The 14,509-nt window shown below is 30.3% G+C and overlaps 1 protein-coding gene across 1 annotated transcript; it reads left to right on the top strand.

The window, feature by feature from the left end:
* Positions 1-612: 612 nt before the first annotated feature.
* On the top strand, positions 613-9,220 carry LOC113518326 (uncharacterized). The gene is made up of 4 exons (XM_026903191.3): positions 613-771; positions 5,873-5,936; positions 8,339-8,375; positions 8,802-9,220. The coding sequence occupies exons 1-4, from the start codon at positions 720-722 to the stop codon at positions 8,985-8,987; spliced, it is 339 nt and encodes a 112-aa protein (XP_026758992.1). The 5' UTR covers positions 613-719; the 3' UTR covers positions 8,988-9,220.
* The last annotated feature ends 5,289 nt before the right edge of the window (positions 9,221-14,509 follow it).

Genomic DNA, 14,509 nt, shown 5'->3' with positions numbered 1-14,509 from the left:
AGGATTGTTAGTAATGGAATCTAACTGCCCCATTGCTAGCAATATTCCCTATCAGATCGACCTCCAAGCGGTTCCCCCTGGAAACCATCGTGGTTAATTCTAGTGGAATTCGTCACGATGGGCTAACTGACCTGTTTCATTGTCACCTATCATCCCTCATTAGTGCCCCGCCAGCGTATACCGATAGGGTGGGACTACCATTTCATTATCACCCATTAAAAATAATCTATAAATTTATGAATCTCATCTAATAATCCATATACAGTTGTGGAATGATTATTTCCAGGATAACAAAGAATAATATTAAGATGTAACTTGTGATTGTGATTTCCTGAAAATCCCGTGGGAACGGGATATAACGAGTTCTTGGAAGAAATCAGACGAAAAGGCTATCGTAAAAATAATGTTGGGGAAATATAGATATACGACTGAAGTCATCACGTACATGAATATCCTTAGAAATAATAATGATAGACAGGTTAACGAAGTAAAACCGGCGTAATAAAGGAATAATAAGAGAAAACAAAAAAGAAAAGCTCTGAATACAACAATTGATTCTGGTCCAATGTACTATGTACATGTTAATTCGCGCGCGATATAAGCGATGTCGTGCCATTCCGATAAACACAAGCACTCGGCCGCTCGGAGCAGACGGTTTCAACAAACATTAAAGACTAAATTAGTCTCTGTTTGTTTATTAATATCAAAGACCAAGTAAAATGTCGAAAATCGTGCTATTACTTATGTTCGTCGCCGTAGCTGCTGTCCAAGGTAAGCGAGCGTCGTCGAATAATGTCAGTGATCGCGTACGGATAGGTATTTATCATTTTATTAAATCCTGTCACTTAGTTTTTTTCATTGATATTAATATATTCCTTTTGAAATAATAATATATGACATTTAAAAAATATTTACCATATTAATTGCGTTGTACTTTCTGCTAGAAAATTATTAATTAATTCGCTGCGGATACTCCTGTCAAGCATTTGTCATGAAAACGGATCGGTATACATTTTGTTTTTTAAATATATAACAACAATAAAAATAATATTTTTATTATTATTCTTATTTACAAAAGCATAATAAATTGCAGTATGATTACAACTAGGTATTTTTATACTTTATAAGGTTTTTTTTTTCTTAAATAATTACGTTAAATAGTGATAGTGGAATTATAAATAGGTTAAAAACCAATAAAAACATAAAACAATGGATTTTTTTGATAATCAGATACAAAGGTATATAACACAATCTTCATTTTTGCAGGTTAAAATCATAATTATTATAATAGAAAAAATCCTGTGTAGAACTATCAATATATGTTTTAAAAGTGAAAGTAAACATTCTGCCTTTAATGTAATGGTTTTAAAATGGCTTCAAAATAACAAAATAATAAATGAAATTTACTTACTGACATAGCGCGTCAAGTTAGTATATAATTTTTATATTTGTTTGTTATTTTTCTTTGAGAAAAACATTCAATTGTTTTAGTAGAACACATTAACACATGTAATAAAAATAAAAATCAATAACAAATCATATTTATGGATAACATTGTAGTTTCCGATTTCATTATAAAGTGAAGTCGAAAAGCCGGAAACAGGGCCCAAATGACGAAGCTCGCTCGAACATCGCTTTTCGCATAATTTATACTGTGTCAAGGGCATCAACATTAGTATCGACATATGTATACCTAACTTTTGCATTAGCAACATTATGTTATGTTACTAAAACACGAAAAAAATATTTTTTCTAGAAATAGCTACTGGTGTTAACAGCATAGGTATCTAGTTTAAATTCATCACTATCAGCATTTCAGCTATTATTCGTCCACTGCTGGACATAAGTTTACTTTAATTTTTTTGAATAATTAAAAATTATGATTATTTTATATCATTTATGTTTCTATTTGTGACTTTGTTTGCATAACTCTTCTCAGTTTATTTATTGTTTTTCCGAGATAAAAGTAACCTATATTCTTTTTCATCCTTGAAAAACCAAATTGCAAGACGAATGGCGCTAAACATCCACATTTATAAAATTAGAATTCTATAATTCAATAGTTAAACTTAGATGACAAAAAGGAAATTCTCAATTTTTTTTTTTTTTAATTTGTATTTACAATATCGTTACTACTATTAACTGTCTACTGCTAAACGTAACCCAACCCCAGGGGGGGTTTTGGAAGTAGTTGCCACGCTTGGCAGGCGGATTGGTAATCGTAGTCAGGTTTTGGAGATGATTTAAGAGGGATGCTACTGTCCATCCCTTGGTCGCCTCTTATGACACCCACGGGAATGGAAGGTGCGGCCTACTCTATACCGGGATCATACGAAAGAAAATTTACAATATATTAAGCGATAATTTCGCTAAACTGATTAAAAAAAATATTATTTACGATTATATTATTATAATTGAAGCGTCAGGGGTGTTCTTTTCTAGAAATTTGTCCGATTCTAGAATAAGGGCATTCGGGTATGCGACCCCAGCCTCCCGAGCCGCTGCAGTGTCCCAGTCCTTTTCGCAATTGCAGTGTCCTCCCCTTTCCTTTCCCACATAAGTCCTTTATTCCTTTCATTACCAATTCCCTTTACACATTTCCAACGTTCCCTTCCCTTTTTCTTCAATTCTTTCCTCCATACCGTAGGTGGCGGAAACCACCAACAAATGCATTCCCAAAAAGGGTTGACGTCAGGCAGGTGGCCGGTTGTAAAACTAAAAACCAAATCTTTTTGTAATATGGATAAAACCATATTGTACCGACCCCAAATAATAATTAAGGGATAAGGGTAGGAAGATGATGATTATTATGATTGACACAGATGCTTTTATTTACTAAGCAAATTATTTTAAAAATATATTACTTGTTATAATATAATAATTATATTTTTCAACCAACTACAAAAAGATAGAGGTTCTCAATTCAGTTGTATTTTGCTTTTGTTATTTATGTTTTTTATTTCATATCTTCGTCATTTGTGAACCGATTTGGAAAGTTCTTTTTATATTTAAAAGGGTATTACTTAAAGATAAGTCCCATAGAATTTTATTAATCATCGGTTTAGTATTTTAGTTTCTAAATCAAAATACCCCAACAACACATGACAAAATTGCCACAATTGAAGTCGGTTTTTTAGTGGAACATAATTTAATATTCTACGCTCTAGACATTAACAAATTTAACAAAGGTCGTATACGTAAATGTCTAAAATTTACCTTTGTTTACATAAATTTTAGACATTTTTTAAGAATATATTGGCCATTGATTATAAGTGCAGTCACACTTAAGGACAAAGTGAGAAACGAATAAGTTAGAGGGAGATTCAAAGTTACTCCAATAACTGACAAAATTACGGAGCCTAGGCTGAGTTGGTACGGGCTCGTCCTGCGAAATGATGACCATCTCGTGAAAAAAAAATATACATATATATATATATATATATATATATATATATATGTACAATTTCAACAGACTAGACGTACATAGGTCTCGTTTCAAACATTTACTAATAAGTCCAATAATGGTTTTGAAATTATATTTGTCAATTTGTATGTTTGTTTTATCGTGATTCTCCAAATACTATTGAATCAATAAACTCATACTTAAAAATAAAAGATGTGTTGAGCCTCATTATAGCATAATAGCTATGATAACTAAGTAAAAGAATTACTCGTTTTTTTTAATGCAAATTAGAATGACAAACAAACTCACGACCCACCTGTGAGAAAGCATTAAACGATGTCTTTTTATACAAATAGCACCTTTGTCATCATAAAACACGTCGTGATAACCACTGACATCCTAGGACATTTTCATTATATATTTTATGAGGTCGCGGGTTCGAATCTCCGTCGACCTAATTTGGCAAATGAACTTTTCTAAATTGGCTTAAGTCTGCGTGTTCTGTCATCTGTGATGTGCCTCAAGATGTTCATAACATAAAGTATTTTAGCTTGAGAATCAGGCAATTGGTGTCATTAAATGGCATTTATACTAGTCTATATATTCAGAATATTTTTTTATGTCGGTTCGCGTTGTTTATACAGTATTTTAAAAAAGCAAGAATATAATATCATTATAATATCATTTAAAAATGTTCATAAAATATTAATCAACTTACTATTTTATGAACTTTTAATAAAATTTAATCAACATCATCAAATCAATCATCAAATCTCACATAGGTATTTGACAGTTATTTAGCACTCGTCACAGGTCATTTCTACATTTAATGTGAAACAAAATGACATTGATGTTTCACCATGTTAGGCTTTGCGTTGCAAACGTTGAATTAAAATTTAGTTTTATGCTATAAAGCGAAACAAAAAAATGTGTTAAGAGTGTTCATTACGAAGTATGTTTAAGCTGTCAATTTTCAAAAACAATTTAGCATTTTTAATATTTCTGATTGATTATTCAAAAAGTGCTTTGATATTGAACTGAAACGTGAATCATAGATAACCATCATGAATAATTCTTGCCGAATTCATTATAGTGGGTCAACTGATCTGTATTCATTCTCACCTATCATTCACTGGTGCCCTATCAGTGTATACCGATAAGGTGAGCAGGGTTACCATTCCATTTACAGTCATTGAAAAAAAAAACAAAGATTCAACGCGCCGATCTCTAAATTTTGTATTCAGACAAAACTACCTCCCAAAATAATTTTGTAAACAAAGTTTCGTAAGATTTCGTAGGAATCTCTGACAAGAAAGCACAGAGGGATCTCTGCACAAAATAAGTAAGTAATCAAGCCATAAGGTCATACATACTTAATGAAATAAACACATTCATTTTCGCATACATTTCTCGAAAACCATGCTCATTATTTGATAAAACTATATATAGTTTGTTTACTACTTTAAAATCTTTGTTGTCCTATGAAGAGACTAATTCGAATTTTAAATAAACTAAATGTATTTTGATTCTAATTTTATCTTTTCAACATATAGATATAGATAATGTTGAATAATCGAGCAGATAAAAATGAAAATTTACATCAATACAAGTTTAAAATATGTCTGAGAAATAACAAATTTGTTTTTTGAATTAATCTACATAATTCGCGCGGACATTATTTTTATTTTTATTGAAATGTGCAACATTACTTACTTACGGTATTTATTTACGTTCGATATGTGTATTTTGAATACGTTTAGCGCCATTCGTAATAGTACAAAAGTCAATATTTTCTTTTTATTATGTAGTCGAACACTGACACTGGTGTAGTCATTAATAAATAGATTTTAATAACTGTTTCACTGTGTTTATTTTTAAGCAAAAATTAGGTATTTTATCTATTTCCTTTTTTACTGATAATGGTATGGTAACCCCTATATATATATGATGGAATGGTAACCCCATCTGCGCGAAAGAGGAATGATAGATGAAGATGAAAAGGCAGGTTTGTTAGTCCATCAAGTTAAATTCACCTGGAACTGTCCACTGCTAAACATAAGCCTTCTCCATAAGGAGGGTTTTGCCAATAGTTATCAAGTTTTGGTGATGTTTTAAGAGGGACACCGCTACCCATCCCTCGAACATTGAGTTCCCTTAGTTGTCTCTTACTACACTCACGAAAAAGAATGGGGTGGTCCATTCTATGCTGGAACCACACGGCATTTCAAACTAATTCAAACATATCAATCAAATATTGACATCAAACACACTTTTGACAGAAGGACATCTATCTAGTTAGCTGGTTTTTAGAAGACACGTTCTCTTTTGTTTAGATGTAAACAGATCTTGGACGCCCTTTTGTAGTAAAATTTCTAAATATGTGTTTAACACTCATCTATTGTTTTTTTTTTTGTGGTAAGAACTGTATATGTTTTTTTGTTTACAAAATTGTCTTCTTAACGATTACAGGTTACCCGGCTGATGATATTGCAAGTGCAGCAGCAAGGGGGGACTGGGAAACTGTCCATAAACTGTACGTATATCTAGAAATACTAAGTATTACAAGTAGATTTTGTTTCGATAATAAAAACACCGACTTCGATCGTAGCAAAACCGGTTACCACTGAATCGATTTTGATAAAATTTCTATATTCTATAGAATAATGTGAAAGTATATCTTTTAAAATAAAAAAAAATCCACATTGGTTTATAAATAACGGATTTCTAAGGCAACAAATATAAAATATACAAAAATATACACTATATATAAAATAGACAATAAATATACAATTTATTTTAAAGAAAAGGAGGTTCCCAATTCGGATGTATTAATTTTTTGTTTGTTACCTCATAACTCCGTCAGGTCTAAACTGATTTGAAAATTATTTCAATCGGTCATAATTAACTGAATCTTATGCTTACAGATTGAATTGAATTGATAAAATTTCTATGGCAGATTGGCCCATAGAAATTTAATCCAAATCGGTTCAATAGTTTATTTTTTAAATCAAAATAACTGGTTTCGTTATAGTTTAAATTTGTTGAAAATATGGAAATTTAATGTTATAAATATATATTATACTAATATTACATATTTGTAAGTTTGTAAAGAAGTCTATATGTTTGTTACTCATTCAGACTTAAACAACGGATTTGAATGAAATTTGGTATACGGTTAAATTGTATTAAATTGTATTGAAGATACAATTTATATAAATTGCTTTTAATTTATATAAATTAAAAGCCACTATGTATGTATATTTTATAATGAAGATTTTAAATTCCAACCAAACGTTGATTGATTATAATAAACAACTATCTTACAAAGAACCCAAGTGGGTTTATTTAAACATATAAATAAGAATATGTAAAGTCTCTGTTTATTTGCAATACAGGGATAATTTCGCATTTTATTAATATATATATATATATATATATATATATATATATATATATATATATAACATACAAAGCACACAACAAAAAAGTTTGTTCGTCAAATAAAATGACTATTCCTGTCCACTGCGATTAACTGCAATATTTGGCTAATTAACTATTTTAGTTATTTGTTTTACAAGATTTACTCGTTCTAGACTTACCTCAATATATTATGGTTAATATTAACCGATTTATGTGACTTTGCTTGCTTGAATTGATATAAAAAGTATCCTATATGTTAATCCAGCAAATGATACGAACAAATCCGGTCAATCGTTAAACCATAATTGAATAGAAAAAGAGCATATTCCTTTTTAAAAGACCAGTAGCACACCTGCAATGCCGTTAGTGTTGTGGCTGATCATGGGCAGCGGTAGTCACTTACCACCAGGTGAGCCGCATGCTCGTTTGCCCCTGTGTTTTTAAAAAACTGAATAACAATTTTTAAAATATCTTTATATATTGCAATTTATATATATATATATATATATATATATATATATATATATATATATATATATATATATATGTCCGTGTGATCCGGTCATAGAACAGGCCACCTCTTTCTTTCCTGTGGGTGCTGTAAGAGTCAACTATGTCTAAAAGCCTAACTACGAATGTCAACTCGCCTGCCAAGTATGGCAACTGCCGGCAACGTAACATATAATAAAAAATACCATAATAACAAAAAAGAGATGAGCAGCGCTATATGAGTATTTCATTAGAAAAGACAAAATAAATTTTAACCAAAATGAAGGAAAATGTGGACTACATAATATTGGTATTGGCATCGTAGTTTTACATAAGATGTCGTTTACTTGACTTCTTCTATGGCTCAAGGCCTAATTTATATTAGAGCTTATTCATATTGTACATATTTTTTATTCAACTAATCGTAGTAATGTGGTCGGCAACACGCGCATATTACTCCTGGTACTGCAGGCGTTCATAGGCTACAGTAACCGCTTACCATCCACCTCAGTGGTATAAAAAAAATAATAACCATTTTTAAATAGTAATTTTTTATGAAACTACCGATTAGTTCGATATGTAAATTCAGCTGAGAAGAATGGATAAGAAACACAGCTTTTTTCAAGTAAAGTTTACAATAAAAAAAAGTATTAATAAATAATAAATTACGACAGAAAGTCTCAGGTTAAGTAGCTAGTAGGTTTTAATACCTACTAGCTACTTAACCTACTCAGTTCAATTCAATCAATCAGCACTTAATGCCATATAAATTTGAATTGATTTTTTGATTGATTGAATGGCAAACAAGCTGACGGTCCACCTGATGGAAAGTGGTAACCGTCGCCTATTGACATGAGCAGTACTATGGACATAACAGAGTATACTGTTTCGTTAATATTAATTTCAATAAATTTATGCGTATCTATATGCAAATTTCGTCAATTTTATTAAAATCGGTTTCAGCATTTAATCCTGAAACGTCAAACAAATCAAAATTTTAATTTGTTTTTATCATATTATTTCCAGACTCAGCGCAAGCTTCGACAACAAAAATATTTGGAAGGTGAGTTTTTAATTTTATATTATTTATTTGTTAATCGGTTGTAGGTAGAGACTATTGAGTGCTAAATTGGGCCATTACCTTGTTTGCCGTTCTAAGTCGCTGTAAGGAAATATTTTTTTGAAAAAGTAACACTTTTATTTTTTTATGCAATTTAGGCAAAATGGTAAACAAGCTAACGGCCCACCTAATGGAAAGTGGTAACTGTCGCTTATAGGCATGAACATACTATAGATATAACAGAGTATACTGTGTCGCCCGTGATACTTTTCATAACTCGCCATTTATAAGGATTAAAGTTTTATACCTCTATACACTTATATCCCACCCTTCAAATCGAAACAGCCATTCAAACTCTCTGACGTAAAGCACCATGGATATCACAGAATATACTTTTACGCTCATGGTACCATTTTATTCTGTTTCCAGTCTGTTCCCTCCGGCAGCGTAAAAAGTTTGAAGCCAGTCGGCGGCGGACATGTATATGGGGAAGCCGAGTATACCTTCCACTCATCATCAAACGTTGGTGGACAAACGAAGGAACAAAGCGGGGGACACAAAGTCATCAACAATGACGGAAAAGTATCTGAATACGACTTCAAGCCTACATTCTAAATTATCAATGGTACAGATAGGAAATTTGAGTTACAGACAAAGATACTAATGCCAGTACTTGTAGAAAAAAATGGTTATATTTTAGTAATAAATATAAAACAGAAAGCGTAAACTAAAGAATAAAAATTCATTATGAAATTAAATTCTAATGTTTTCTTAACGGTAAATTTGGCTGTGCATGTGCAATAGGATATTAAAAAATAATAAAGAGTTAGTTTACTTATTAAAATATAGATAGTATGTATTATTTGAACCTATATTTGTACATAATCATGTATTTATTTTTATATATTAATTTATCTTTTAAATCTTGGATAAAAAATCAAATTATAATTAGGCTTTTGAATTATTATTGCTTCACTGTAGTATACATAGTTAATTATTTCCGAATCTGTTATGGTTGTACTTATTACCAAAATGAGACCTTCAAAAAAGAGCATATTCCTTCTTAAAAATTTTGCAATACACCTGTAAATTCTTTGTTATTGCGGGTGCCTATGGGCGGCAATATTCTCTTACCATCAGGTGAGCTGCATGCTCTTTTACCCTCTATGTTATATAAAAAAATGTTAGTAATAATTATTTTATGTCACCTATATTATGTACCTGTATTCATTTAAACTGATTAGGCATGTTACATTATGTTACATGTATGTTTCTATGCAAATAAATTTATCTATGTAAAAAAAAAAAACACTCAAGTTTCCTAACGAAAATATGTTACAAGTTATTTCATTATTTTTAGAGTACGCATTACATCGATACTCACTAGATGACATACTTATGAGAACTGTATAACAAAACTGGAACTATACATACAGTAAAAGAAATAATAAAAAAAAAAATATGTTGAAAATTAAATTTTTAAATTCAATTAGGCGAAATTTCATTTATTGATTGACTAATTTTGATTGTGAAAATATTGTAGTGTTAACATTCATTAATAAAGTTCAAATAATAAATATTTTTTTTATTTACTCTAATATTCCACCTGATGAAAAGTCATAAAAAAATATAAATACATAACAGTAGAAAATACATTGTTCCTGAGTTGTGTGCCTGTAAGTAATGCAAATAAAAAACACAGCCATTATATATCAGAGATACTATCGACTTTTGTACAAAATCCATAATATTTTTATCATAAAAAAGAATAAAGAATACACATAGACGATACATTGTGATTTGTGTACTGTAAGTTTTGGAAATAAATTGTATGTTTACCTATCTTTCTATCCATAAGAACATTCTTATTAAAACAGTAGCTGTAATAATAATTATTTTAGAATATCATAATAAAAAAAATATTTTACTTAAACTGGTTTTTTGAAATAGTATATTTAGTACAGGCGTTTCCATTGAAAGGAAGCGCCTACATAAATTTATAGCAATATTGCTCATAAGTATCATATAATTAATTTTTCTAGTTATTATTTTTATATACGCGTTAAGTTCCTTCGTTTGTACTTTAATTTTTTTTTTATTGCTAATACATGTAAATATATGAAGAAAAATAACAAAGGCTACTGAAATTAAACTTTGAGTGTTAACAGAATGGTAACCCCGTTTGCACTGTCGGAATACGCTGGCAGGTACCAGTTAATGACGGTAGGTGAGGATGAAGTCAGATCAGTTGATTCATTATAATGGATGACTAAGATTAAATTACCATAATTTCCAGTTGGGATTGTGTGAAGATCGACCTGATAAGAATAAGGGCATGGGTACTAATGTGTCCGATTACTAACAATATCCCAAACCTGGTGAGTTAAGTTAGCAAAAAAAGAGGGAACGATAGATACCCACTCCTGTCATGTTAAATCTTGAATTAATTACAAATATTGACAATTCTTATTTTTTAAATAGCTGCTCAACAAGCAGCCAGAAAAACAAGTCTGTTAATTTTTTCAAAGTACTTAGTTGACGTATTTTATTTTATTTCATTATAAAATTAGGTAATATATAATTTCTAAAGTTAGTATCTACTTCATAATAATAAATATGTATTATGTGACCTAAAAATATAATTAATCCTACCAATATTATAAATATTAAAGTTAGTAAAGGTATTTGGACATTTGTATTTAATCATACATTGCCGTGTGGTCCCGGCATAGAATAGGCCACCCCTTCCTTACCCGTGGGTGTCGTAAGAATCGACTAAGGGAGAACGAGGGATGGGCATCAGCGTCCCTCTTAAAATATCTTTAAAGCTTAACTAAGTAGCCAACCCGCCTGCCAAGCGTGACAACTACCGGCAAAACCCCCCAAGGCTTATGTTCAGCAGTGGACAGTTAAAGGCTGATATGATAATAATAATACATTAATGATTGAATAGATTTGAACAAAATTTAATACACGGAGAGATTGTATCCTGAATGAACACGGAATATATAATATATACTGATTGACGTGGGCAAAGTCAAGAAACGACTAATGTTTCTTAATTATAAATACAATAATTCTGAGTTCATCTCAAAAATGATTATAATACATTATACTATACTATTACCATACTCTAAATTGCTCATAATTCTATCACTATTCGTGTATTAGTATCAATTTACTTCTATATTTTTTATACTCATAATAATAATGATGTCAGATAAGTACATAATCCGGACCTGACCATACTATGGACGATACGTGTTGCACGAACACATCAATCAAGAATCCTTATTATTTATCTAAATCTAAAGTTATATGAATAATTAAGAGCGTTCATCATAACGAAGCTTACCTAATTGCAACGTCGGAATTATTTAAATTTATTGTATGAACAATGTTCAATATATTTATTAAATAATAGATTTTGTTTTACAAAACATCTTCAATGGCAAAATGATATTGATTAAAAAACTAAGCTATTGAACCGATTTTGATGAAATTTCTATGAAACCAAATAGAAAGTATATCTTTTGAAATAAAATAAGAACTTTTCAAATCGGTTTATAAATAACGGAGTTATAAGGTATAAAAAACTAAATATTTCTTTTTTTTAATTGGTTGAAAATTGCTCTGTTAGTAAACTTTTTAAATATTAATAAAAGTTCTTATTTTTTATTTATTTAGTTAGTTAATTGGGATTGATTAAAGATTGGCTTCGACCTCAAAAATTTCTTAATACAGTTATTTTACAGTAAAAACAGTCAAAACGTGAGCAGTCACCCGCAGTACGTACACAGTAGTCTACGTGCAGAACATGGTATCTAACTCTACATAACATCACACAACTTTTACGACATACCATCATTTTTATGTGAAACGTTTTGGTGGTATACTTTGATATATGTATTCTTCTTAGAATATGTGTCTCATACATCTTCATTATCCAAATTTTTACATGCTATCATGACAGTCTAAAGAATTCTTGCCTACCAGTCGTTAAACAGATCTGTCTAACAATGCGTCCCGGATGTTCATAAAATCGTCATGTTATTTGGGTCAGGCCAATGGCATTGGGTAACTGTTGTTCCTGTTCCTGTTGGTAATGAGATCTAACAGTCCCATTACTAACAAAATACTCTATCAAGTCGGCCTCCACGTGGTTGGAAACCATCGTGACTAATTCTTGTAAGATTCGTCATGATAGGCTAAATGACTTGCTTTCATCTTCACCTGTTATCTCTCACTGGTGCCCCGTTAGTGTGTACCGATAGCGCAGGCGAAGTAAACATTCCATTTTCAAAAATTAAAAATTAACGGTTGTTCCTTATATTTTAATAACAATAAGAAATCTAATACGTCATACATAGAATGTACAATTGTAATATTACACTACCCAGCATAACAGTATAAAGGTGGACGCTAATTTATTATTTTGTACATTTCATTGTATGTAGCATTTGAATTCAATAGAAAACTTACGTACCTATAACATGTAAATAATATTCATTGTATCAAAAGTAGATAGGTACATTTTTTTTTTATAAAACTTTAGATCCGCGACTCAGTATACAACTTTAAAATTGATGATTGTAAAATTTGGTGAAAAGTATATCTAATTTAATGACGATGGCTAAAATAAAGGTTTTTTTTTTTATAAAATTCCGATAAAAATGGAATCTAATAATTTACTTTTAAGTAAAATTAATTTATTCAAATAGGGATATGCCTTGGTTTCGCAAATTGTACATAAATATCATTCGTAAAAATATCACTCGTTAATGATAAAGAGGGTGGACGTCAGGCAGGTGGCCGGTCGTAAAACTAAAAACCAAATCTTTTTGTAATATGGATAAAATTATATCACGGACCCCAAATTATTGGGAAAAAAAGATGATGAATGATTATTAAAAAAATGAAGATACTAAAAATATATGGAAGCTGGGGACTTTCCGAGGTACATAATTTTAGCACCTATTTATATATATTATTATAAAATGACCAAATCCGAGACCGCCTTATTATTTCTAATGAAATTTTATGAAGCGTATTTTTTGCTCAAGTCGAGGGACAGTTTTTCCCCTGATGAGTGACTTACAGGAGGCAAAACAAAGATTGCCGTGTTAACTTGTAGTTATTGTAAAAAAAAAAAAATATTATTCATATATGAAAAGCATATTCTGAAACAGCATATTGTAAATTCTTAATAATATTATGAATATTCATATTGAGTTTCTTTGAGTTTTTTTCAGTTTCAGTGATTCAGTTTCAGTTGATTCAGTGAGTTTATTTGTTACCTCTTACCACCTTAATGGCTATATAAATCACAAATACATAGTATTATATTTGGTATACCAAATACATATACTATATGAGGTAGACATAAATACAGGCTACTTCTTATCCCGGCCAGTAAACATACCACGATCATGCGAAGTTGCGGCTAAAAGCTAGTAGAAATAGATATATCAAAAAAAACCAACCAGGATCTGACAAAAGCAAAACCAAAATGATATCCTTGAAGGGTCTTTCTACACTGGATTTTAATAATATTTATATAAACATTCAATAGTATTTAGACCTCATCACATATGATGGAACTCTTAATTTTTTCTATAGTGACAGGTACCTATATATGTAGATAAAAAGGGGTTTAACCGCACTTTGTATCTAAATTAAGTAATTAACCTTTTTTATTTTATTTTTTTTATTTTTTGTTATCCATCATACTTCAAAAAAATCTTATGATCAATTTCTGAACACAGTTTATTTACTTCAAAAATTTTCCGTCTAAACGACATGCGTTCACGACATAGATAGAGATTGATTTAAAATTATCATTGGTATCAGTAATGAATATACCTATTAGCTTATTAAATTTCAGTTCTTTTTAAGAGGAATTAACATTTATTATATTACTAGTTAGCAAATGTTCTTATGCCTCCTATCGTTACCTACACAATATATTATTCAACCGACGTAAAAAAGAAGAGGTTAAAAAATCGATAGAATTTTCTGTATGTTTGTTACCTCATAATTGCGTCAGTTCTAAACCGATATTTATACGGATTGGTCCCATAGAAATTTTATTAAAATCAGTTTAGTAGCCGTGGGATCCCATCATAGAATAGGACACC

Source organism: Galleria mellonella, unplaced genomic scaffold, assembly GCF_026898425.1.
Source record: "Galleria mellonella isolate WM207_F2 unplaced genomic scaffold, CSIRO_AGI_GalMel_v1 utg171, whole genome shotgun sequence".
Classification (NCBI taxonomy): domain Eukaryota; kingdom Metazoa; phylum Arthropoda; class Insecta; order Lepidoptera; family Pyralidae; genus Galleria; species Galleria mellonella.
The sequence above is the reverse complement of the archived record's forward strand: the minus strand, read 5'-3'. Positions and strand labels throughout refer to the sequence as shown.

Bases quoted from the DNA above. Each gene is read 5' to 3' on its own strand.
- LOC113518326 (XM_026903191.3), top strand. From the start codon at position 720: ATGTCGAAAATCGTGCTATTACTTATGTTCGTCGCCGTAGCTGCTGTC. The intron at 772-5,872 runs GTAAGCGAGCGT...TAACGATTACAG, and splicing joins CGCCGTAGCTGCTGTCCAAG to GTTACCCGGCTGATGATATT. The intron at 8,376-8,801 runs GTGAGTTTTTAA...TTCTGTTTCCAG, and splicing joins ACAACAAAAATATTTGGAAG to TCTGTTCCCTCCGGCAGCGT.